This window comes from Falco punctatus, assembly GCF_963210335.1.
Source record: "Falco punctatus genome assembly, chromosome: Z".
NCBI lineage: Eukaryota > Metazoa > Chordata > Aves > Falconiformes > Falconidae > Falco > Falco punctatus.
The window spans coordinates 64,766,059-64,789,815 of record NC_137586.1 but is presented as its reverse complement, the minus strand read 5'-3'; the positions used below and the strand labels follow the sequence as shown (position 1 = coordinate 64,789,815).

General features: G+C 37.5%; 1 protein-coding gene across 1 annotated transcript in view; it reads left to right on the top strand.

Annotated features, from left to right (window-relative positions):
• The window catches only part of PRDM6 (PR/SET domain 6), a 79,421-nt gene extending 57,812 nt beyond the window's left edge, over positions 1-21,609 (top strand). The window contains exons 6-8 of the mRNA XM_080372655.1: positions 717-1,059; positions 10,378-10,554; positions 17,333-21,609. Coding sequence (XP_080228781.1) covers positions 717-1,059; positions 10,378-10,554; positions 17,333-17,447 — 635 coding nt within the window. The 3' untranslated portion in view covers positions 17,448-21,609. The remainder of the gene's footprint in view (positions 1-716; positions 1,060-10,377; positions 10,555-17,332) is intronic.
• Positions 21,610-23,757: the final 2,148 nt, after the last annotated feature.

Below are 23,757 nucleotides of genomic sequence, written 5' to 3'. Positions count from 1 at the left end.
ACCTGAGTCCCTCATAAGCCATAGTTAATTGATGATCGTAAGACATTTACGGGTCTGGAAACAACTTATGTTCCTGTTTTTTAGGTGGGAAATTGATGCAAAGGTATCTCTGCCTATACTTTGCATTGTCTTGTGGTGATCTAACTGCTATTAACCTTAATCATACAAGTCATGGTAAAGTCACTGGCTTTGTATTGTATTGGCTGTGACTATTTGTGAGATGTAATAGTATAATATACTTAGTGGCTGCCCTTTAAGAGGATTAGGGAACTATTGCTGCAGCAGATATTTAAGCCTTGTTGTATCTCAAGGAATGTCTGAACAAGATTTTTTTCCCCATGCTCTCAAAATTCATGCTTGTCTGTGCTGTAGCAATTGGACATGCTGACTGCAACATGCAGAGTCAGGTTATCACAAATGCAGCAGCATTCTCTTTCAGATGACAATCCCATTGTGCAATAAATGTATATCACAGTCAGGCTTCTCTGAGTCCTTTCACTCTCAGACACCCATTTGCATGAGTTTTCATTTCAGTGTCAGAATCAGCATCATCCATTCAGATCACAAGCCCATTTTTTTGTGCATTGTTAAAAAAAAGTTGCTTAATTCTAGTGTCAAGAAAATGGATGTTGGTATTTTTTTCGTGTCTCCCAAAACTGTATTAGTTTTAAAAAGGCATAAAAAGGATCTTATTTACTTTTCTTGTTTTCTCCCAGTGAATGTCCCTTCGACTGTAATGGAGGCCATGTCCAGACAAGACACCCTACAACCATTTAATAAAAGTAGCAAACTATCCCCCGCCACTCCACAGCGATCCATAGTATTTCCACAGACTCCGTGTAGCAGAAATTTTTCTCTCCTGGATAAGTCTGGGTCCATCGAGTCAGGATTTAACCAGATCAGTGTCAAAAACCAACGAGTTCTTGCAAGCCCAACTTCAACAAGCCAACTAAATTCTGAGTTCAGTGACTGGCATCTTTGGAAATGTGGGCAATGCTTTAAGACTTTCACCCAGCGGATCCTCTTACAGATGCATGTGTGTACGCAGAACCCTGACAGGTAAAACCCAGGCTCTCTTTATTTCTGTATCTACTGATAGCCAGATCCACTGCTTCTTTTATCAAGCTGTTATCATTTCCAAAACCAAACCATTATTAGGAGGAGCCTGTACAACATAATTCATCTGCAGCTGTGTGAAGTAAGCTGATAAAAACCATTGCTTGACTTCACTATTTGTAAAAACATTTGGTGCCTAAATGTGCAGATAAAAGGAAATAGCTAAGGATATAATCTTGTTTTTAGAATGGTTTGGTACATCTGATGGAGGCAACAAAATAGAAGGAAAATTTATGAATATCATAGATGGAAAAATGAGGTCAAGATAATTAAAAGTCTCTCTGTCTTCCAAAGATAATCTAACTTGCTGCTCAGTGGCTGTCACAGTCATTTCAGGGTTCACCTATAGTGTGCAATGTGTATAAACTTAATTAAGTACTAAGAGGTAATGAATTGGAATTTTTTGCTTAGTACTATTTTTCTTCAGAGCATGCAAACCCATAAATCGTGCAAAGCTGTCAAAAGGAAATACCTACTCCACTAGTGATGTGGAGGAAAACAGATGCCACTTATTCAATAAACTAATATCCACACAGAAGAAAAATGTTGACTAGATACCTCAGAGTCAAAGTTGGTTTGAAAGTTTGTCAATACAGAATTTTATGGCTGTGAACTGAGGATGAAATTTAGCTGAACAAGTGAATTAAAATTTCAGGTACTCTGACCAGTGGCACAGTAAATATAATGGAACCATTATTTATGAATCAAAGCTGGTTTATTTGACAATTTTGATAGCTGGCAGGACAAAAGACAAAAATCAAATTAATTCAATAAAAAAGGCTGCCCATGTTTTGTCTCTTCTTCAGCTGTGAAGAAGGTTTGAGCAGAATAGCTGAATCCCTGGAAGGTTGTTCTAAAAGCAGCATTTAATTGTGAATTACATTTAACCAAAACACTACCAAAAAACCAGTCAACAATGAGTCTGTGTATGTGTTTGTATGCATGTCTGTGTCTCTGTGTATGTGGTTATCTACTTGTACACATATGCTGGTGTGATTCTGTGGGTATGAACATACTGGAGCATAAATCCAGTTTTCCTGTCAAGCATGCTAGGGGAAAACTAGATTCCATGCAAATCTTCATAGAATTTAGAGAGGTGATAATATTGCAAATGCAAACAAGTCTTTTCAACATTTTCTGAATTATATGCTGGCCTTAGCAGAAACAAAACACTGTGCTAAGGAGGCTGTAGGACACAAGTGTCAATTTGTGTGCCACAGTGTAGAATTTAGGTCCCCAAAGGTTAACTCTCCCAAGTTTCATGCACTTATGTTTCTAGTATTGAAGCATCCTAAGCATACTGTAAAGCATGAAACGTTGCATCAGGGGCTCTAGAAGAGTATGCTGTGAGGATCCCCCACATATTTTTTCAGTGATTCATCCAACCAGGTGTGATGCCTAGATTTCATCCTTTCCTTTGCTTGAACCTTTGTCTTCCGTTACGAAGAACCAAGGTGCAGATAATAGTTAATGCAGGAAGAGTCTCCCCTAATGGAGCAGTTCTGCACTCTAAGGGATAGTTAAATATTAATTTTGCCAGAGAGAGAAAATGAGAATAAGTCTGTTCTACAATTAGGTCTGTCATCCTGGAAGTGAGAGATTTGATTTATTAATTTTTATTTATTTTTATTTGTTTTCTTTTAAGTGTCTTGTGTCAAATATTGCCTGATTTTAAGTCTTTGCCCTTAGAAGTGAGCACCCTCATTATTAGTAGGTTACTGATTCATGACATCTTACTGTTTTGCCTCTCCTGTGCTTACCTAACTTGTCCACGCAGAACAGCTTCAACAAGGAAGTGTAGAGCATTTTTAGCTTCAAATGACCTACAGTACAGCAGGAAAATTATCAAGATCAGAATACAAGTTGGCTCCCCCAGGAGCAAAGAGAGCAAAGGGTGATTACAGCAAGGACTCAGCAGATTTGGGGAGGATTGGGGTGGAGAGGACAGAAGTAAAGACTCTGAGTTTTAAGTGGTGAGTCCCAGAAGCTTTCAGAAATACTCAAACCATAATAGCTAACACCTTTTTCTCAATATTGATACTGGCTAATTTAGATGATTTCCTCTTTGGCTTGTTTGGTTCTGTGAAACCCGTTCTTAAGAAACTTTTCCTCTTGTGTTATACAGAGAGCATAGAACTTAAATGATCTTGCAGTATACAGTTAGGATCAATTTGTTGCATAAATACGAGATACTGCAGTGTTCTGTTCTGTGACACCTGTGTTCCCTCTGTATGGAAAAATGGCTTACATCTCTATGTTTTCATTAAATAAATAGTGCAGACTCCTTGTGGAGGGAGGCCAGTCTTGTAATGCCTTCTTTGTTTCCATGAGGTGTGCCATCAACATAACTGCTGTAAAAAATAGGTCGTCTTTAGAGCATCATGTGTCACGTCAGTCACATGAATATGCTTAAGATCACTGCAATTGATTCAGTGTTTGAAATTATCAGCATAGCAGTTATGGCAGATCGTAAGTGCCCTAGGATCTGGGTTCTCATATCCCTGCTTAAAAAGCATTGCAGATTGAGTTTACATCACAGGCAGCTTTTTGTCTTTTAGCAGGTACTGGTAGATCAGCTACTTAGCCCTACAGTGGCTGGAAGAGTTGTCTGGTTTCTTAAACATATTGCATTTCTCCAGATGAAAAATTCCTAGTGTTGTACAAAATTTCCAGAAGACAAGAGAACAGGGTATGATCTGTGAAATAGTCCCTGTTTGCCAGCCTGAAGTACTGGGTGCAGCTCTCTGGTTTGTATTTTCTCAACCATATCTACAGCACTGCTCCAGCTGATAAACAGCTCCCCATTTATTGTCAGCAATTTGTGAGCACACCAGCCGCTGTATCTTTGATGTGACTGAAGCAGCAGGGCCTGTCTTCTTTAGGAAATTACTTTAGACTATCTGTTTTGTCTTGGTATTTGTTTTTCAACTATGCTGATTACCTACAGCATGAAGTGCAGGGAAAACATCTTTGCATCCATACAGGCGGCCAGCTCATGGAGTGAAATTTGAGAAAAACAGACTATTTAGGCCTTGAGAAATTAAAAAAAAAGAAATTAATTTAAAGCCACTTAGATTCAGGAAACATCTCAATGAGAGCAGACACAGAAAAAGGCCAAAACATGCTTAATTCTATTAGGCAGTAAGAAAGAAATGGTCTTCTTTAACAGGCAGATGATTTAATAAATAAAAGTAATCTTAAAAAATGATGAATCCAAAGTAGGGAGGATTATTAAAATAATCTACTGTGGTTTTTTAGATTAAGATTAGGATTAAAATTTAAATTAAAATTAACTTTAAATTTTCACTGGTTTACTTTATGATTTACTTTTCCCTTTACACTGAGGTTTTTTTAGCTTGTTGGATTTTGTAGGACCTCTCTTCAAACTTAATGGTGATTGGGGTTGGAGTGGGAGTGGGAGATGAAGATCAAAATCCATCAAGGTATGAATTCTGGGACTTTCTGAGCTTTTGGGACTTTTTTTAAGCCCTCCCCAGACAGAAGCAGTTTGAGCAATTATTTCTTGAAGCAGGAGTTAGAAATCCATTTTCTTTTCTGGTTTTTGGTTGGTTTTTTTTTCATTTTTTTGTTTTGGTTTTGTTTTTTTCTCCTTTTTTTCCTCCTGCTGCAGAAATTTCAAACAATCCTATTTAGGACAAGGTGGGGGTGGGGTGGGGGCGTGGGGGTTGGGTCCAGAAAGGAGTAACCAAAAGCCCTTGATCACAGTGAATCATTTTTAGAGCAGTATTTGGATTTTATTTTTACTGACAACCACTTTTCTGAGAATTAGACAGCCTCTTTTAATGACATCTTTCTTCTTTCTCGCTATTTTCACCAGATTCAGGATGTATTGGTGTTGAGGGAAGGCAGGTGGCTGCAGTTCCCAAGAGCTGTCTGTGGCACATTTTCATATAAAATATGTACATCTTTATATATATTCTCATTGATTGCCATGTATTTAAGCTGATAATTTGAGGGGAAACCCACTTTGTAAGTGTGTCCATGGCTGAAGAATTATGGATGCAGTTCTTGTTTACTCAGAAGATATTATTGTACTCATGTTCTGCTGTAGCACCTCACTCTTAAATGGTGAGATATTTTTAAATACAGGAGCTTGATGTTTGAAGTTGCCAGTTTAATAGATCCTCTTCTCCAAGATCTCGGCTCAGCCCCTTTTTGTGTTTATCTTTTTCTTTATAGGTTCTGTGTCTTTGACATTGATGCTCCCAGCATCCAAAAGTCCATTAATTAATTTAAACATCTCCCAAAACAGACCTAAAAAAAGTAAATACTGTGAGTAAGAGTTGTCTATTTCTGTTTATATAGTGGCCATGGATTATTGCTCAATTAAAGTAAACATCATGCTGAATTTAATGCTTGTTCTTGCATAACCTTTTCACAAAGGTTTGCAAACTCACAGTACTCATAGTTACTAACAACAAAGGGTGGACAGTGCAGCACCTCCCCCTGGAAGCTTCAGAAGTTTGGAAACACTTCAAGCGTGCTTTCTGCTTATGTTAGTTCCTCCACAAACATTTGTAGGAGGTGATCCCAGAACTCCCAGTGGGTCCAGCTCTGCCATCCTTGCTGCTGTGTTGTGCCTGAGGTGCTCGGGGCACCAGCCATGCTCCTGAGGGGGACACAGGGGCAGTAGTGCCTATAGAGTCCAGAGGCAGTGAATGTAGCCCACCCATGGCCACGCTGATGCTGGGGGTGCTTCTGTGTGCAAGCCAGCAGTATCCTTAGGTGTCGCTTTGTTCTCCAGCTTCTTAGTTCAGCTTGCTAGAAGAAGGCATCCCTCCAAAATACCTTTCCATTAGAAGAAGAAGTTGTTTTTTTTCTTTCTTCTTAATCTTCAACAAAGAGAAAAGCACTTTCAGTTGCATGTCAGTGTCTCTTCTTTCAGCTGGTGTGTTTCTAGCTTTTTCTAATGGGAAAAAATTACAGCAATGTACTATTTTGTCTCCCTGATCTGACAGTGTTTCAATGACAGAGTTACAGATATTCAGGAACTCACCATTACAAGCAATTCTGTTTCCAAAGATTGCACTGGGATTCCACATGCTCCTTGAAAACAGCAGATTCTCTTCTGAAGAGGCCTTACCAGAAACCCATTCATTATAAAAGAAAGAATTAGAAAATTTAGTAGAAAATAATTTTAAGTTTTTTCAGGATTCTAATAATTCAGGCTCTGAATTATTTATGACGTAGAAAGTAAGTTTATATTGGCTGGATGTACTAGGCAATCAGCAGTTGGAAAGTATATTGTTCTAGCAGAGGGATAGTACAAGATAAATAATTAAAAGTTATGTCATTTCTGCTAAATGGAAATCTAAAAAGAATCAATCTAAATGTACAGTTGTCTGTCAGCAACTATTCCAGGTGCAAAGATACGGATTTTTCTGTTGTTATCCTTTAGCATGCTTTGTGCATGTTAAAAGAACCCCTGCACAAAGCCTGAGCTTTGGTGAGGTTCTATAAGCTTCACAGGGAATGTTGGTTTTGTACTGGTCCTACACATAATGTAGTTTCACACAGAAAAAAAAAAAAACCAGCTACAAAAGTGAGAAAACTAAGACATAAAAAGACATCACCAGACAGCAAAATAATTTGACAGACTAGGGAGTATAAAGTATTCTTGACGGGTTTCACTTTGAAAATGTAACTTGAAAAACTTGGAAAAGGTCAAAATCTAAATAACTATAAAACTTGAAAACTATGACATTACAGTCACTCCTTTCCAAATTTCACTTTAAATGACCTGTGTTCCTATTGTGGGCCACCATATAGTCAGGGACTGCAAGATTAGGGTCTCTAGAAAAAGGTAGTGGACTCTGTAGTTTAGTAAACCTAGGTAGCTGATTGATGGGCTAATGACATCAGGATGGTTTTACTAACAGGAGAATTTGCTTCTAGGTAAGTAGATTTCCTTCCTTTAAGCTCAGACAGGAGGACAGAGAACTAGAAAAATACGTAGCTAGGGGTTTAATGAAAAACATTAGAACTGCTTTTGATGGCTGTCAGCACATCATTCTCATCTGCACACTGCCATACAACAATTCAGCCATTCTTAAATGTAACTTAAAAATACTATAGGAGAAGATTTTGATCACGCTTGATTTACATCTGGAAGGGCCTACAAGATACTTTGTAGATAATGCACTGATGAAGACATTCAAAACTATGTTGTTCCTGCTACATGATAACCAGAGAACAAATTTTTATAGAAAAGAAAGTATTTCTTCAGATAGTCAGCATATACTTTGAGGCCCTGGTACAACTGTTTCATCAAACTGATTACTTTCATACTTGCAAATCTGCCTGTACATTTGCAAAGGAATATTTTAGTTATGTAGGCTTTCACATATGAAGTGACTGACATCCATTTTGTTTGAACATTATTTTCTGGAGCATCAACACACCCCTGGGCTGTGAAACAGAAATGCTTATATTTTCATGGATTCCTTGAAGCTCAAGAAGGTACAATATGTTCTCAGTTATTCCAGTGGAAATGAGTTTTTCTGGGCTGGGACTGCATTCAGCCTAGCAGCACATCTTTGAAAATACACCCTATGAAGACCACAGTTTTTGTCACTATGTCCCTGTCCCTTCTGTCTGCCAACCTCTGCTATAAAGAGGTCACCATCTTAATTCAGTGTCCCAGTGCAGACCAAAGTGACGACAGAAGACACAACTGCTACATCAAAGGGAGGCCCACTCTGTCCGTGTCAATGTACCCACTGAACCGAGCATTGCTCATGTTCAGTCCTTCTGCACCACTTTCATTTTTTTTAAAAACAGCATATTGATTTTATTTTCTGCCAAGAAAAATTTCTAAGCCCAGTAAAATGGTTGCTAGAGAATAAAATGACAACTTTTATACTTATTGAATGACTTTGTTTTTGCTCTTGCAAAAGATAGCAGTATCCACAAGTTGTCAAACTTTGACGTATTTTAATCTGCAGTTGTGCAAATCAGATACAGCATTTTAAGATTGTTATAGTATTTCAGTGTATTTATAACTTTTATTTTTAGAATTAGCTTTGTTTAATGTGTGCCATGTATCTAGCTTGAAAAAATTACTTATTCTGCCCATTTTAGTATTACTCATAATCTTCTCTATAAACTGGAGAAACACATCCCCTGCAGGGAGGAGGGTGACTTTTGTAATGGTTGTTCTCCAAAGACATGGGTGAAAGGAAAGCACACAGGCAAAGTGGTCTAACAATAGGTGATTTTTTACAGGGCTCTTTTTCTTGAGCATTAGCCAGTGAAATGTATTCTGAGTACTTATATTAATATCCTTCGTAAACAAGAAATTTGTTTTTGGGCCAGTGCAGAGGGTAAAAACCTTTTACTTGGCATCACAGTGCTCAGTTATAACTCATTTGGAATTGTGACTAGATACAAGTTACAGTGTGACTTTTCACTGCGTGAAATTAATCACATTGACTGTTAAAAAAATAAAAGATTAATTGGTTTTATGTAGTGTTGTATCATTTATTGTGGTAGCTGTTAAAAATAGATAACCAGAGGCTAATAGATGTTAATGGTCCCTTTCACTATTAAAAAATCAATGTTTCTTGGATACAGAATATCTTAATGTGTTCTTTTTGCTTAAAAGTGTTTGATTTGGAAATACCCAAACAAATAGGCCTGCATTCACAACTCATCTTAGTTTTACCAGCTCTTGAATTTTCATGTCAAGTTTGATAAATATTTTCTGTGCAAATTAATTGTGCACTTCAAGAAAGGAGAATACTGGGCATGCTACTACTTGTCATCCAATAAGAGAAACAGATATTCAGTGTTTCTGGGTTTTTTTCTTAAAATATTAATTTATATATATTAATATTTTTAATGGCCACATCATCTAGGTTAAGTAACCCTTCTACAGCTTTTATATATTTTTTTCAAACTTGTTGAAAAGTAGTTAGATTTTCAAATGTAAGTAATTAAAATTGTAAGCTATTGAGTTATTGACCAATACTGAGCTATTAATCAAGCTAAAAAATTCTACAATCAGGGTTCAGTGCTCTGAAGCACTGTAAAATAATAGTATTTGGGCTCAGTGATGCAAGTAACCACAATTAAGCAGTTCACTTGATAAATGAGATAGTTCACTTTATTTTGCACTTAATTGAATTGTACATGCTTGGTCACCATCGTCTCGTTCCCTTTAGTTTTGGTTTCTAGCCATTTAAACATACACATTTATAAAGAGAGAGCAATTAAGTTGGTGTTGGCCATTTGCTCTAGAAGTGCAGACATCATGAGAATGTCGTGCAGGGTAAAAATCATTAATATCCCTCCTGAAAATTCTGATGAGCATGTAGGACTGCCACTAACTTAAATCAAATGTGAAAAGGAAAAAAACCCTGTAGGATGTTGATATGAAATCACTTTTACTAAAGAGAAATATACAGGTGTTGTTTCTCCATATTTTATTTCAGTTAGCAATGGTATTTGCATTTTAGCAGTCCTGTCTCACCTTGCTGTCTTGTATCCTTTTATTTCTATGTTTACACTCTGTTTGTTATGATTTTGAATTTGTAATATATCAGTCAGTTTTGTTTGTTTGTTACATTTGTTTTTAACAAACTGTGTTGTTGAAAACCTAAGCTGTGGGTTTCATTTCAAGATCACAAAAAAAGGCATTTTCAATCTGGATGGGAGAACTGTGTTAATTAAATGCAAATATTTTCAATAGCAGTAAGAAAACAGAAAGATAATTGTAAAATGATGGTTATTTTTTGCAATGTCTCTTGTTGAAAGAGGTGATGTCAAAAAAACTAGATTCCTCCAAAGCAACATGAAGAACTTAATTACAAATGGTCACAGAATCCACCTAGGATATAGGTATGACAATCAGATGTGCATTTGTAGCTAAGACTGTAGCTGGCATCAACAGACAGAGAACTTCATGCGTCTTTTAGCTCCGATGGGTAAGAAGTTTTTGGTGACTAAGGAGTATCACACTGAGCTTGGGAGAAATAGGGCATGTGTATGATGTGTAGTGCAGGCTCACTAGCTTGCTGAATTATGTTTTGTGGGACTCTCAGTCAATTCCTGCGCAAGCATTTTACATTTCCTAAAGAGATCATGAAGTTTCGGGCGTGTGTCTCCCAAGAAAACCCCAGAGAAGCGCACCCCACAGTTCTTTTTGGAAGTTACTTGGAATTCCAGATGTTCCTGCCAGTATGTTTTCCCGCTTATGTCAATAGAAAGTGCTGATGGCATGGTTTTTCTTTCCCACTGCAGGCCCTACCAGTGTGGTCACTGCTCCCAGTCTTTCTCACAACCTTCAGAGCTGAGAAACCATGTAGTCACGCACTCCAGCGACAGGCCTTTCAAGTGTGGCTACTGTGGTCGTGCCTTTGCTGGTGCCACAACACTCAACAACCACATCCGGACGCACACTGGGGAAAAGCCCTTCAAGTAAGTACATGAAGCTGCTGGCCTTCACCAGCTGAGATTAGAGGGGGAAATACATCACTGCTGTTCTCGAGCATCACTGCTTCATACCAACACGCAGAGGGGTTCCCTTGAAAGCCAAGGTCAAACCACCAGATAAAACCGTTAGTGGTGTGGTTAAAATCAGAATTAAACCAGGCTTGGTTTTGGGTGCTTTGCGAGCCCTGAGCAATTTTCTGTCCTATGATGACAACTTGATAGTTTTAATTCAGTGTTACCTTCTGCTGCTGTTGACAGAGAACCATAGCTGAAAATACACTCAAGACTGGGACAAGCTATGCTGTAAAAACATTAATATGATTCTTTGATGTCTGTATGCTAAGGTAGATGGAGCTTCACATAAAAGCTAATTTGGGTCTGGTTAAATGTGGGGGAGGAATGTGCATTTTTTTTAGTCTTAGAATCACTGCATAGAAAGTGCAACTCTAGCTTGTGGCATAAGTTTGGTAAGATCATAATAATAAATGAATAGTGCTCAACTGCCTGAGATACAAGAAAAAAAAAAAGTCGTCACCTGGTCAAGATGTTTTTTAATTAAGCAGATGCTGCTTATTTCTGCAGTTTCTGTTTACTGAAATTAAAGCCAAGCACACATCTGAGTCTCAGAAATTTTCCCTCTATGCTCACCTCCAGCCATAACACAGCTGATCCAGGTGGATTTTACCTTCTGTTGTGCAAGATGCTGCCTACTTAACAGGAGGTGTTCTGCAAGACAGAATACAAGTTTTCCATATTTGTGTCTGTGTCTTTGCTGAACTGACAGGCATGAATGTTACGGATATCATACCTGGAACAATCCCACTTTGAAAGAAAAAAGTTGATTTATTGATATCAATGTATAATGTATTGATATGACTTCTTTTGGAAGTTACCTTATGTTCCTAGGAGGAATGGGAGTAATATAGAATAAGGTGTACATCTCTCCCTCTTCTCCAAGGACTGTCTGTCCTCTGTCTACTTTTCTCCATTTGTCTTTCTTTTCTACTTTTGCCGTACTGTGCTCTTGGTCTGCTTAATGTAAGAGAGCTCAGCCATGGGGCCTGTCAGAACCCCTCATAACAAGCTCAGTAGAGATACCGGTAGGGATACTTTGCCTCCATATATGGATGAAAGGAAGCATGGCCTCCATACATGCCTCTGCTGGGGGCAAGGGGACACAGCCAGGAGCCAAACACTGAATATCCAATACAGAAGAACTTGCATGCCAGAAATCATAGCTAGGTTAGTGCTGTAGGTGGCAAAATGTGGAAACTGAGAGCATCTAAACATCGACTCCTCTAGAGTCAGTCTGTTGGATGCTCAGAGCCCATAGAAAGTGAGCCAAAAATAGTGTGAGCAATCAGATTGATTTTATCTAGCTGCTGTGTAAATAGATTTTAGTAATTAATGGAAGAGGTTTCCGGGTCAAAATGGAAAATAGATTTCTTTTAATGTTAAGGTGTTACTTATGTGTAACCTTGTTGACTCCACTTAATTTTTTTCCTTAACATCCTGTTTTTGTCATGTTTCCAATAGATCTGCTATTTTGCCCCATTTAGAGTCATTATTTTTCCCCTTTGGTTTGTTAATTTTTTTCCCCTTTTCCAAAATGGTCTTGACTACAGCACAATTTCATTTGTGAAAGGGCTCTAATGTATGTTCTACAATTAACCAGGGTCTGGGATTTGTTTGTTTGTTTTGCCCTGCTTATGCAGAAGTATTAAAGTATTCTGGAATGTACCTGCCCATTCCAAAGCTGCAGGGCAGAGCAACAGAAAATGGGGGCGCTTCGTACTGCTTCTTTGTAATGTATGACATAATTTCATTCTTGTCAGATTTTTATTTAGTTTATTCCTTAAAATCAAGAAACAGTAGTGCCAATTTCTCTCTGGAAGACTTGAAGTACTTGCAGTAAGCAGACTAGTAATTTCACATGAAGCTAAAACTGGAGCTGCAGATCTTCCCATCCCTGCTAGTCAGATATGGGGACACATTCGCCCTGATCCTGCAAGCTGTTCAAAAGGGTAGATTTGCCTCCCATGCAGGACTACTTGCATTTGAGAGAGGAAGGACAGAAAATGTATCCAGACATTGATTCACCTTCTCTGCTTGAGGAAAAAAAGAGCAGTTCGTCTTGATGTCTCATCACCATTTAGATCCTCCTTTGAAAAGGAAGGGTCCAAGACACGGTATGAAGTAAGCTTAGGAAAAAAACCTCAACAAGTTCCAGTAGACAAAAGCCATAAATGGGACAAACAAGATTTCTGTCTCTTGATCATGTGATTCGGGTTTAAAATGTTAATTTACAAAGGGATTTTGAGTGTATGCTTACCAAAAATGCAAAACAGAAAAGTCCTTTGAGACAGGGTTTCTGTATGTCAGAAAAGTCTGTTTTCTGGTCATGTACATACTTCTGTTGAATAATATTTGTACTATTAGCAAGAACAACCGTGTATAGATAGTGCTACACTACTTAAATTCTAGCTAAGTTATTTTAAAAATAACAGCAGTGATTTTAAAGGTATTACTAAGTTCCATTTCATAGGTGAAAATGGGCAGTCAACTGGACGGTTAACTTGCATCAACTGTGAATGCAATTTCATTATTTCTAATGCAGTAAGGCAGTTATGTTTGTAAGTGGTATTTGGACAGATTACAGTGTGCATGGATTAAGCAGGCAATGTCAATCACTAATCAGAAGGTGTTTGGAAAATGGTGAACGTAAGGTGACAATATTTTAAAATATTTCAAACTGATTGTTATTTAAGAGGAAGTCTGTGATTGGTTAGAAAGCTTTTGCTGTGAGAAGGTGTTCTTTGTAGGTCCTATGTAACTTTGAATGTGTGGTGGAAGAATTTTCTATTTGCTTTTCATTAGAGATAACAATGCTAAGTGAGGTTATCTTTAGTCAGAGCTTTAGCTGCATTGCCTGAACTGCAGGTCCAGTTAGAAGGGATTTCTTTTCATGTCATCACAAGCTATCAAGTCAGCCTCACCACTGTAAAGTTTTTGTGTATTCTTATCTTACTGAAGTCTCCAGTATGGCTGCTAGTCTGGGAACAAAGCTTTGGCAAAAAAGAATAGTTAAGGGACTTGCCTGCAGAAACAGGGTTGTGCAAGCATCAAATATTCAGGAGTTGGCCAAAAAGAGTTAGAGGAAAGGTTATTTCAGATTGGAATAACCCATGTGTTTTCCATTGTTTCTTACTGAAATGCAAAACTGGTGAAAATCCATTTCAGGTTGAATATAGATGTTGTACCTGCAGTGACATCTCAACTTTGTCATCTTTTTTTTGTTTGTTTGTTTGCTTGTTTTGGTCTTTAATTTTTTTTTTTAACTCTTTCAAATAAAATTTAGTGTTAAATGTAGCTTTTGAATGAAATGTTAAAATGTTTATTTTGAAAATACCAAATGAAGACATTTTTTCCTAGAATAGATCCTCAGCATTTTCTTCACCCAAAACCTTTCACAGAGGTTGACATGAAGAGTTTTGTTTACAACTCCTACCCAAGCAAATCGCATAGGGAAACCTTGTGACAGAATGAAGTTTTGCGTTTGATGAGGTTGAATGTTGTAGTACAACATTGCTCCTTACAATTAAAATGAAGGCACAGACACACTGTAAAAAAGGATAACATGGATCCAGTTTTCACTGATGGCATCTAATAGTGTTAGGACTTTTAAATTGCTTCTTTGTATCTACATTGTGTCAGGGGCTGTTTAAATTACTCTCAAATGCCATCAGATCACTTAAGTGGAAATTAAGTGGTCTGTCAGTTAATAGGTATCGTTATTGCCAATACTTGTATCTATACTTGAGGTTTAACCAAAAATGTGATGTATGTCTAATAGCCAGGCTTGGACTCAGCCCCATGATTACTTTGTGAGTGGTTGCATGAGAGGTGGGGTCTTTTTTTGCCTTTCTGACTGTTTTGCTACTATTCAACCTTCCAATCCAACATTAAACATGTTTGTAGCATAGCAACATGCACACAAAAACATGCACGCACAGGCTCACCGGTCTCACAGACACATGTCATTGTAGTGATTGTTATTCTATGACAGGCTGGGAAAGGATGATTGATAGAGGGAGAGAATACACCATAATTCAAAAGAAAAAATATTTCTGCTTTTTTTGCCATTCCTACCTACTGTGAGATAGTTACAATGACTCTATGACACTGTTATCTTCACTTTTCCTATCAGTTTGTATCTGGCAACAGCTTCTCTGGACCATATTGAAAAGAGGAGTCAGGGGCCAAATATAGGTTCCTGCCTGTAAGCCAGGTACTTATAAATCCAAAACTGTAGTCCTGAAAACACCATTGCAAGTGCCTAGAAAATACAAAGCACCTTGGGTACTATCTGAAGGTTACCTGGGTATATGAGGAAGCCAGGGGAAGTAGGTGCCTTGCCAAATGTTTTATTCTGAGTTTTGCCAAGGGCTGTACAATGCAGACAGCATAGCCCAACCAGCAGACATGCTTGGCACCCACATCCCTCCTGTCCAAAGGGTAGGTGCTTGTAGCATGAAATTTATTATTTTCTGGTCTCTCTTTGGCATCCTTCTTTCCTGTGTCTGTATGAAAGTGTCCCAGAACAGCCTGTAGCTGGGAAGTTAGAATATTCTCACAGCAGAAGAAGCCTGTGGATAGAGGACAGGAACTTGCATTGTAAAGAAATACAGTAAGCCTTGCTTTGTGCTTTCAAAAGCAATGCAAGGTGCTGAGTGAACATGGTGCTCAGGCGTGGCCTCCCAGGCAAGCTCCAGAAAGGTTAAGGAGGCCTTGCACTGCTTCATGGCTAGAGGTTTTAATAAGTAACTCTGTCTTTTGATCACCTTATAGTCTTTCTCAGATTGACATATGGTCCCTAGACACCCTGATACAGTATATTTATTTCACCAGGCACTTAAAAGTCAGGTGTGGCAACACCTGATTTTGTAGGTTATTTTGCAACTGTACCAGTTACAGCTTGGTTAGGCAAGGACCCAAGCCTCCTATTACTCAGCAAGCAAAGCGCTTGTCTTTGTAGACATCAAAATTACAAAACCATCAAGTTCAAGTAGATGGCAATATCTCATACAGACTAAGTTAACACCCCAGCCTTAAAATTGATTCTAATGCCTCTGTGATAGATATATATATATATGTATATAAAAATAATACAATAATTTGCAAGTTTGTCAGGCAATGAAAGGTACTATATTTTGACACACTAATCCAGTAACTAATCAGTTTTCTAATAAACAATCAGCAGTACACTAATGTGTCATCAGCACTTCAGGAGCTCTGGAGAGTGGATGATCTGCACATAGACGTTAATGAATACCCCAAAAATCATTAAGTAATCAATACTTCTGAGTTATTTTCATTGAGCTGATAGGTCTGATACATTAAAGCTGACATTTTACATTTGTCAAGATCACAGTGCAGTTTTTAACAGTGGAACAGGCTGCAAAAATATTCCATGAAAGACAATCAAAGAAACACAACTTAAAAGTGTTGACGTTTTACGATTGGTACAGTAGCTTGGATGAATGACTTTGTAATGTCTGTGCTAAATGTTCCTAAAGCAGAACTTTCTTACTAAAAATTACTAATGTGAAGAACATTCCACAATTATGCATATGTGTAAATATATTTCTTTTTTTTTTTAAGCAGCTAGATCAGTGACAGTTCATTTTCTATCATTCACATCAGTGAAGAAAGATGAATATGAATTAGCTGAGCCCTTTGTTTTCCCCACTTCTCCTTTGAAAGTGAAGAATTCATCGTAGTGATGCTTTTATGATAATCTTCTTTGAAGATAAAACATTACACAGCACCATTAAATCAAAAGTGGCTTTTGGAGCGAGCGTGATACAAGAAGAATCTGCTGCATCCATGTTTGCGACTCATCAAACACTCCTACCTAGTGTTCGGAATGCAAATTAAGAGGACAGTATTTGGGAGATTCAATACAACAGATTCTCTTTCAGAGCAGGGGTAGGGGATTCATTCCAAGCTAGCAATAACCCCCATCCTATCCCCTCCAAAATTCAGTTGCTTTGTTATTTGTTCACACATTAGTTTTGCTGCAGATTATGGTTCTCTAAAGAGAGGCCAGGGTGGAAAGAAAGACAACGTAACAGACAGGGAAACAAACACCGGTGACTATTATGAGTTCTTGCTCAACACAAGGATTTCTCAAATAGTGTGGATGTTTTCAGATAGTTAAGTAACCACTAAATCTATGTGCATATTTAAAATGAATGTCACTGCATAGTCAGATCAGATAAACAAAGAATTTTCTCTTGTTGTAGCATTGAATGATTATTGCTTTGTGATTTTTCTTCCTCCAATAGGCAATTGTGGATTTTAAATTACCAGAAGGTGAAATTCTATTTGTCATCAATTTCTCCTAGGGGTTACAGAGCAGAAAACTGCAGACAAGCTGCTTCTTTGATGGCTCACTCCTAAAAATCTCTTTTTGTTCTTTATCTATTTGAACTGACAGTGATCAGAGCTACAGCAGGACAGGCCTCTCTGGAGAAATCACCTTCCCCCTGTCTATTGACAGATTCCTCTGTTCTGAATCAGACAGGCCTTGTCCCATCATAGGCATCAAGGCCTTGGAAGTAGCCACCAATTAAACCTCTTGAGCCAGTAAAATCTGAAGCCACTTTTGAGTGTCTGTTCTGATTAGGCAGGATGAGACAAAGCCCATCACCCCCTCCCAGAGCAGCTCCCTGGTCTCAATTTTCTCTCTTGCCTTCACCAGGTGCGAGAGGTGTGAGAGGAGCTTCACACAAGCCACCCAGCTGAGTCGACACCAGAGGATGCCCAATGAGTGCAAGCCAATAACAGAAAGCACAGAATCAATTGAAGTGGATTAACTGATTGACTGGTTGGAATTAAACTGCAAGGAAAGTCATGATTAAATGTCACGGACACTTAAGCAAAACCAAAGATTTCCTCTGAGCAACTTTCAATCAGTCCCAGAAAACCAAAAGCAGTAATAAAATAAGTAAGATGTTAAGAGATATTGATCCTGGCGTGGAAGTGAGACCAGGAAAGAGATTATTTATTTATGACTAGGGATGAGTCTTATTTCAATTGACAAGTTACTTGGGACTGTTAACATTTCAAGTCCTGCCATGTATTGCTTTAATTCTAAAAGCCTTTATAATTGTTATTTAATGCCAAAGTGAGGAATCTCAAGGGTTCTTCTGCCCGTAGTTATGACTGAGAATGCACATGGACTTGTTTATTGTTGCACCTTTTTTTGTAGCATGACTCAAAGGACCCAGGTGTAATCCATACATTTGGCTGGGCTGGGCTAAGTTGATCTTGACATGGCTATAATAGAAATTGCTGTGTGGGATGGGAAGTGATCAAGAGCTATATCTGGGTCAGTGTCAGCCTCCTCAGACCAAAGAGCATTTCATTTCCATAGTCTCATGCCTCACACTGTGTGCACTTTTTCATGCAAGTAGTCTCATTCAACAGCATTGCATTGGCACAGGTATTCTGGGAAAAAAAAAAGAAAAAAAAAAAGAAAAAAAGGAATGTTGTATATCTGCAAATATGCATTATATAAAGAAGCCAGTAGGAAAACTATGTTAAACTAATAGAGCTCTCATGTTCAGTCTAAGAGCTACAAAAGACAGAGGCTGTAGGAAGTATTTTAAACATTTAAGATTCCAGTCTACATGTAAATTGTATTACGAGGAGCAAAAAACCAAGATGATGCTTTTTGTTTGGGTGACTGATTTAATGGCTTGCTGATTTCTAGGAAAACTGATCAGAAATCCAAGCTATAGTCCATTGATATTTTTATTTTGTTGGTTTGGATCAAATTAAAAAAGCTCCTGTATTAGATGAAACTTTCAACACACTTGGGCTGAGCTTCAAAACGAAAGCTAAATCTGAACTCAGATACTTTTGTAAATGGCTTGGAGGCTTCATAGTATTCACTTCATGGAAATTTGCGTGGTACAGTCGTGAATGAAAGGAAGCCAAAATATTCCCAACATCAATGTAAAAAGCTCAGATGTTATTACATGGGTTCAATTTAACAATTTCCATATTGGCTTTTTTCAAAGTTTTATCCTTGATGTGTTTCAGATTTCATGATTTTTGGCTGATCAAAGAATGGTTTTCACTTTTAGAGACCAGCAGTGTTTGTTTATATTTTGATTGTCTCAATGCTAGAGCTGTAGTTTGATAAAAATCGTAAAAAAAAAAAATAACAAAAAAAAACAGAAAAAAAAAAAAGAAAAAAAAACCCTCAACAAAACAAAAAACCCAAACCAAAAAGAAGAAGCAAAACCTAAGCAGTTCTGAGGTCATGCTATATCATAAGGTAAAACTACAAAATAAATTTGTGGAGATTATGGGGATTAAAACAGATTCATTCAGTTTTGTACCAAAACTGAAATGCTGAGTGGCTCTTAAGGGCTCAGTTGATTATATTAAATATTTTAAAACATTTATGGGGATGATTTTAAATATGTAGAGAATTAAGTATCCAGTTCTGTAAAGGGCTAGAAAGAATCAGCTACAAATTTAGTAACAGGTTCAGACCATTTATGAATTCTGCAAAGCTCAAGCAGAAAAAGAACATACAGTAAAACTCAAATACATTTAAAAGGAATTTAAACACTAAGACATCCTTACTTCAGGGTGTTCATTTATTATATTACAGAAACTATACTGCAGAATCTGGAGTTTCCAAAGCTTTGCAGGGGATTACTTCAGGAGTTACTGTATTTGTGTTTGGCCATTAAAAATGTAAAACATTGTGGGGAAAAAGATTTTTTGTCATTGTTCTAGCAAGTACCAGATTATTTTATAAAGAGGCTTTGGCCCTGTGAGTTTTTCAGCTCTGTTTCTCAGTGCAGAGATATGGGGAGTGAGCAATTCTGTTGTCACTTGCCCGATTTTATCCTCCAAACTATGAGAAATTCGTAGCTACTATATAAATGTGTTTGTTTGTTTGTTTTAGATTCAAAGAAGCATGGGAAGCTGGATAGGAAGAACTGTGACTATTTGAACATTGTTTTGTTCCTAGCAAGGCTAATTAAACAGAAAAAAAATAAAATCTGATCTTAAACCTTTCAGACCTTCACACCTGGTGGTTCATACCTTCGCTTATTTTAGAGACTTAATGTAAAGTAATGTCCTGGTGGGGCAAGATTTTGGTTAACATTTGAACAGCAGCTGTAGATCGTTTCTGCAAGCAAATAGATATTCTCTCACACACACACCACACAAAAAAGCAGAAATTTATCAATAAAGTAAGTGGGAAAGGAGGTATGTCACGCTCTGAAAAGCAAATGTGAGCTATCTGTTATATCACTGACTTGTGCTGGTGCATTATCTAACTGTGCTTTCCGGTTCAGGGATGTAGTTAGTGGTAGTGCAAAGCACTCAGCCTCTTGCAGAAAGGGATTTGTATTTGAATTCTGTAAAGCAAATAGCACATAGGTATGTGCTTACAGATACTGCAAGTTCCCTGCTGAATATAGATAGGCTTACTCATGTGTTTTTAATTAAACATGTGTCTAAATATTCTCCTGAATGATCATGAAACAAAGACCAATTATTTCAAGACTTTACTGGATTTTTTAAAAAATGCACCAGGGTAAGATTTCTACAGAACTTGGTTTTTTTCTTCCAAATAATTCTTGTGTAAATCACTATGTTGTTCCAGATGCCTAAGCACAATTTCAGTTATATTTTATAAATGGCACTTTCACAACAGATTTGGCAGCATACAAAAGCAATTCAGTGACAACCCATGATTTCATAGTGGAGTTTTCTCGAGTACAACATTTGGCATTCTGTTACAAAACAGCAAAAGTAAAACTAACCTGGACAAGCTAAAATCCATCCCAGGTTTGGACTAAATAGAATCTAGTACCTATCTGCACTTCCCAAATGCTGAGTGAGTTTCTGTTCATGTATTGACAGAACAACCGTACATTTAGGTCTATTATGAATACAGTATGTGTTTGCACACAGTAAACTGAAGCAGTAAGTGTAGTACAATTATATTTAAATGTAGTGATTATGTGCCTGCCATTTCAGAATTTCTGAAGCACTTGGCATGTCTGTTTTGTAGTCTGGTAAATAAATACAAGCTTTTTTTAATTTTTTTGTCCAACCCTGAACACGTTGGAAGTCATATTTAAAAATTGTGCCTAGTTCTGATTTTTCTTTCCAGTGTGGAATTAAATTTTATACGTTCATAGAGTTATACCTTTCAGAAAGACATTAGGTCCTTTATGAACCTGCAGTTATAGATCCCAGATATGATCTTTTTTAATACAATTTGATTGTCTTCCCATGAAAGAAAGCTGACTTGTGAATAATTTAATAATTACAGTAAATTACATACTAGAAACTTACAAGCAATGATGGGTATATCTTTTCTTTTGGTAACATCATCTCTCCTTTTAATTACTATTTATTATTTGTATGGTGTCATTACATTATGTGATGCTGTCTTATAGCTGACAAAATGATGTGATTTCAGACAAATATGTGAAGGTCCAAAAGTAAGTCCTTATTGCTTTTAAAAGTCATCAATTGCTATGATTTTTTTAAAAAATTACAATTAGACCACTCTTCTGTTCCATCCAAATCCTTTCTGTGCATAAGATTCCAGAAAATAAATTATTCTCGGACTGCATGAGGTCTTTTTTTTATATATTTTGTCTAGATTTTTGAAGTTTTGACATCATCAAGCCAATCTGAAAAAGTGCATAAATCCACCCAATAGATGTAAAGTATGCTGAAGGGGTCCTCTGTTGTAATAAAAATAATAATGACACTGTAATTAGAAAGGTGAACAGCTCACTTCCATTTTTTAAACCTCATAAAATTGCATCTTTTTTTACTGCAAAGGACCAATTAAGTCATGCATGTAGCTGTATTCTTGTGATATCAATGTAAAGATTACATTGTGTTTAAATGAAGATAATAGGCACACATTTAAAAAGAAGACAAAGAAATGTAAATATATTTGATTAATAAAACATTTCTATTACCACATGCTAAGCCTTTGTTTTATGTTAAGACTACGCATGGAATTTTGTGCATGCTACGCAGAAAATCTAATATTCTGAAATGGGTGTGCATTGAAGGCAGTCTCAAATAATCATGGTGCCTTACTTTTTTCATTAGTTTTCATTACAAGCTTCCGAAAGAGGTTTTCAGCTTGGATTTTGCAAACAGATTTGCAGTCAGAAGACAGTGGGATGAAACAGTTTTCTTTGTGACTGGGTCTTAGTACTCCTGTTGATGTAATGCTGAGGGCACAGTGCAGTCATATACTCAAGCAATTTCTTAGCAATGTTTTGGAATTTGTTTGTATGGGTTTATGATGCAAATCCTGTCTTATTGGATGAAGTTTTTCTGTTCTTCATCCTAGAGTGTGGGTTTTTTTATGGTTGACGGCCTAAGTCTTGTTTAGTTATCTGAATCCTGATTTACAAGGATCACCATCTAGTGGACTAAGACAGAATTTCAAAACTCCAGTTTATGTGATATCTGAGCTCATATTTTAAAAATCATTCTAAAGCCAAATCTAAAAGCACTAACCATGCTCTGCTGCAAGGGACCTTCGGTGCCTTTTTTAACATTATTTCACTGCCATTGTGTATGTCAAAGAGCAGTGATTAGTTCACTAAGTCACCCCTTGTTCCACTTGAAAAAGTACCGCTTGAGTATGAGAGAAATATGTCAGTTTCTGTCATTTTTCATGTTATATGACCTTTTACATAAGCACCAGAACCACCATGGTAGAATAATTGTGCAAAACTACTGTACTTGAGAAAATACTCAGGTAAATTGGCCAGCAGACAGCCTGCTGGTTTGCAAGTAGCAGGGATAGTCAATCATTTGAAGCAAGCACCTATACATCCAAGGAAAATTCTTTATAACAAGAAATTGAGTCACACTGTATGAAATTATATTGCCAAACTCACATTATCTGTCATGAGCTAATGAGACACAAATGTCTAAAGGGGTGGCGGGTGGAGAACTCCTTTGGGTGATGGCTCAATCTATTGTATAAAAAGAGTCCCGGGGTCCACCTTGTTGCAACTCTTCAGGTGCATGATTTAGAAGGGGTGAGGCTCAGATCTGATAATATTTTTCTTCTAATTCGTTTACTGAGCTTTTTTAAAGCTGGGCTGAGGGCTAGGAGTTTGCTGCCTTCTTACTTTTGTCCCTGTATGTGTTCACTGACATCTGGGGAAGAATCAATCCACTATTAAAATACAAGTGACCAGCAGAGCAAGACATCATCAGTTTTATTGTTTGGTTGTTGAGGTTTTGTTATCCAAATAAAGTGGACACTTGCTGCCAAACAAATATCTAGAGATCAGCATCGTACAAGCCAATACACACACTACTTAGGTAGCTTCCTTGGCACCACTGAGCATATATCTGCCCGTCAGAACAAGTCCAGTGACTTCTTAACACTCCAAACCTAAGTTATACTTGAACTGATGACACACAGATGTTAGAGCTGCACTCTAACCTAATCACATTCCCCCAGCCTCAGACTCACTTCTTTTCCTGCTCACTGGACAGTTAACAAAACATTTTGACAGCAAACTTGGTTTTCTCATCTCCCATGGTTGCAGGGGATCTGATAGTCCTTTGGACCATGCAGGGTGCTTAACATACCCATTTGTCTGGTGAAATAGAAATGGTGAAATAGAACCAATTTACAACAATGATCGGGTGCCTAAGAATAAGATCTGTACAAGCCAGTGCATTGGATGCAGATTTTGTCTTTCTCCTCAGGACTTACTGGGGGCCATCCTGAGGTAGATCCCTGACCAGCTAGTCAAGAAGTGTCTAAAGGTAACTTCTTCATTGTAAACTTGAATAACCATAAAACCAACTGAGAAGACCACAGATAGCCACAGATGGTTTCCCATGCATGTAAGTAAGGCTGTCAATAAACAAATGCTGCAGAAGACCTAGATATCCAAACACGACTGGAATTAGTCCACAGACATGGAGAGGGAAGAGGTACATGTAGTCTATCCTAAAAGGGATCAAAATGTTTGCACTCAACTCAGTAGGCCTCACTTTTGAAGACTGCATTGACAAACTTTTTTTTTCCCCCAATTTTTTTTTTTTTATTACAGGTGACACCCTGAGAGATACACACAGTCTTGGGAAGCT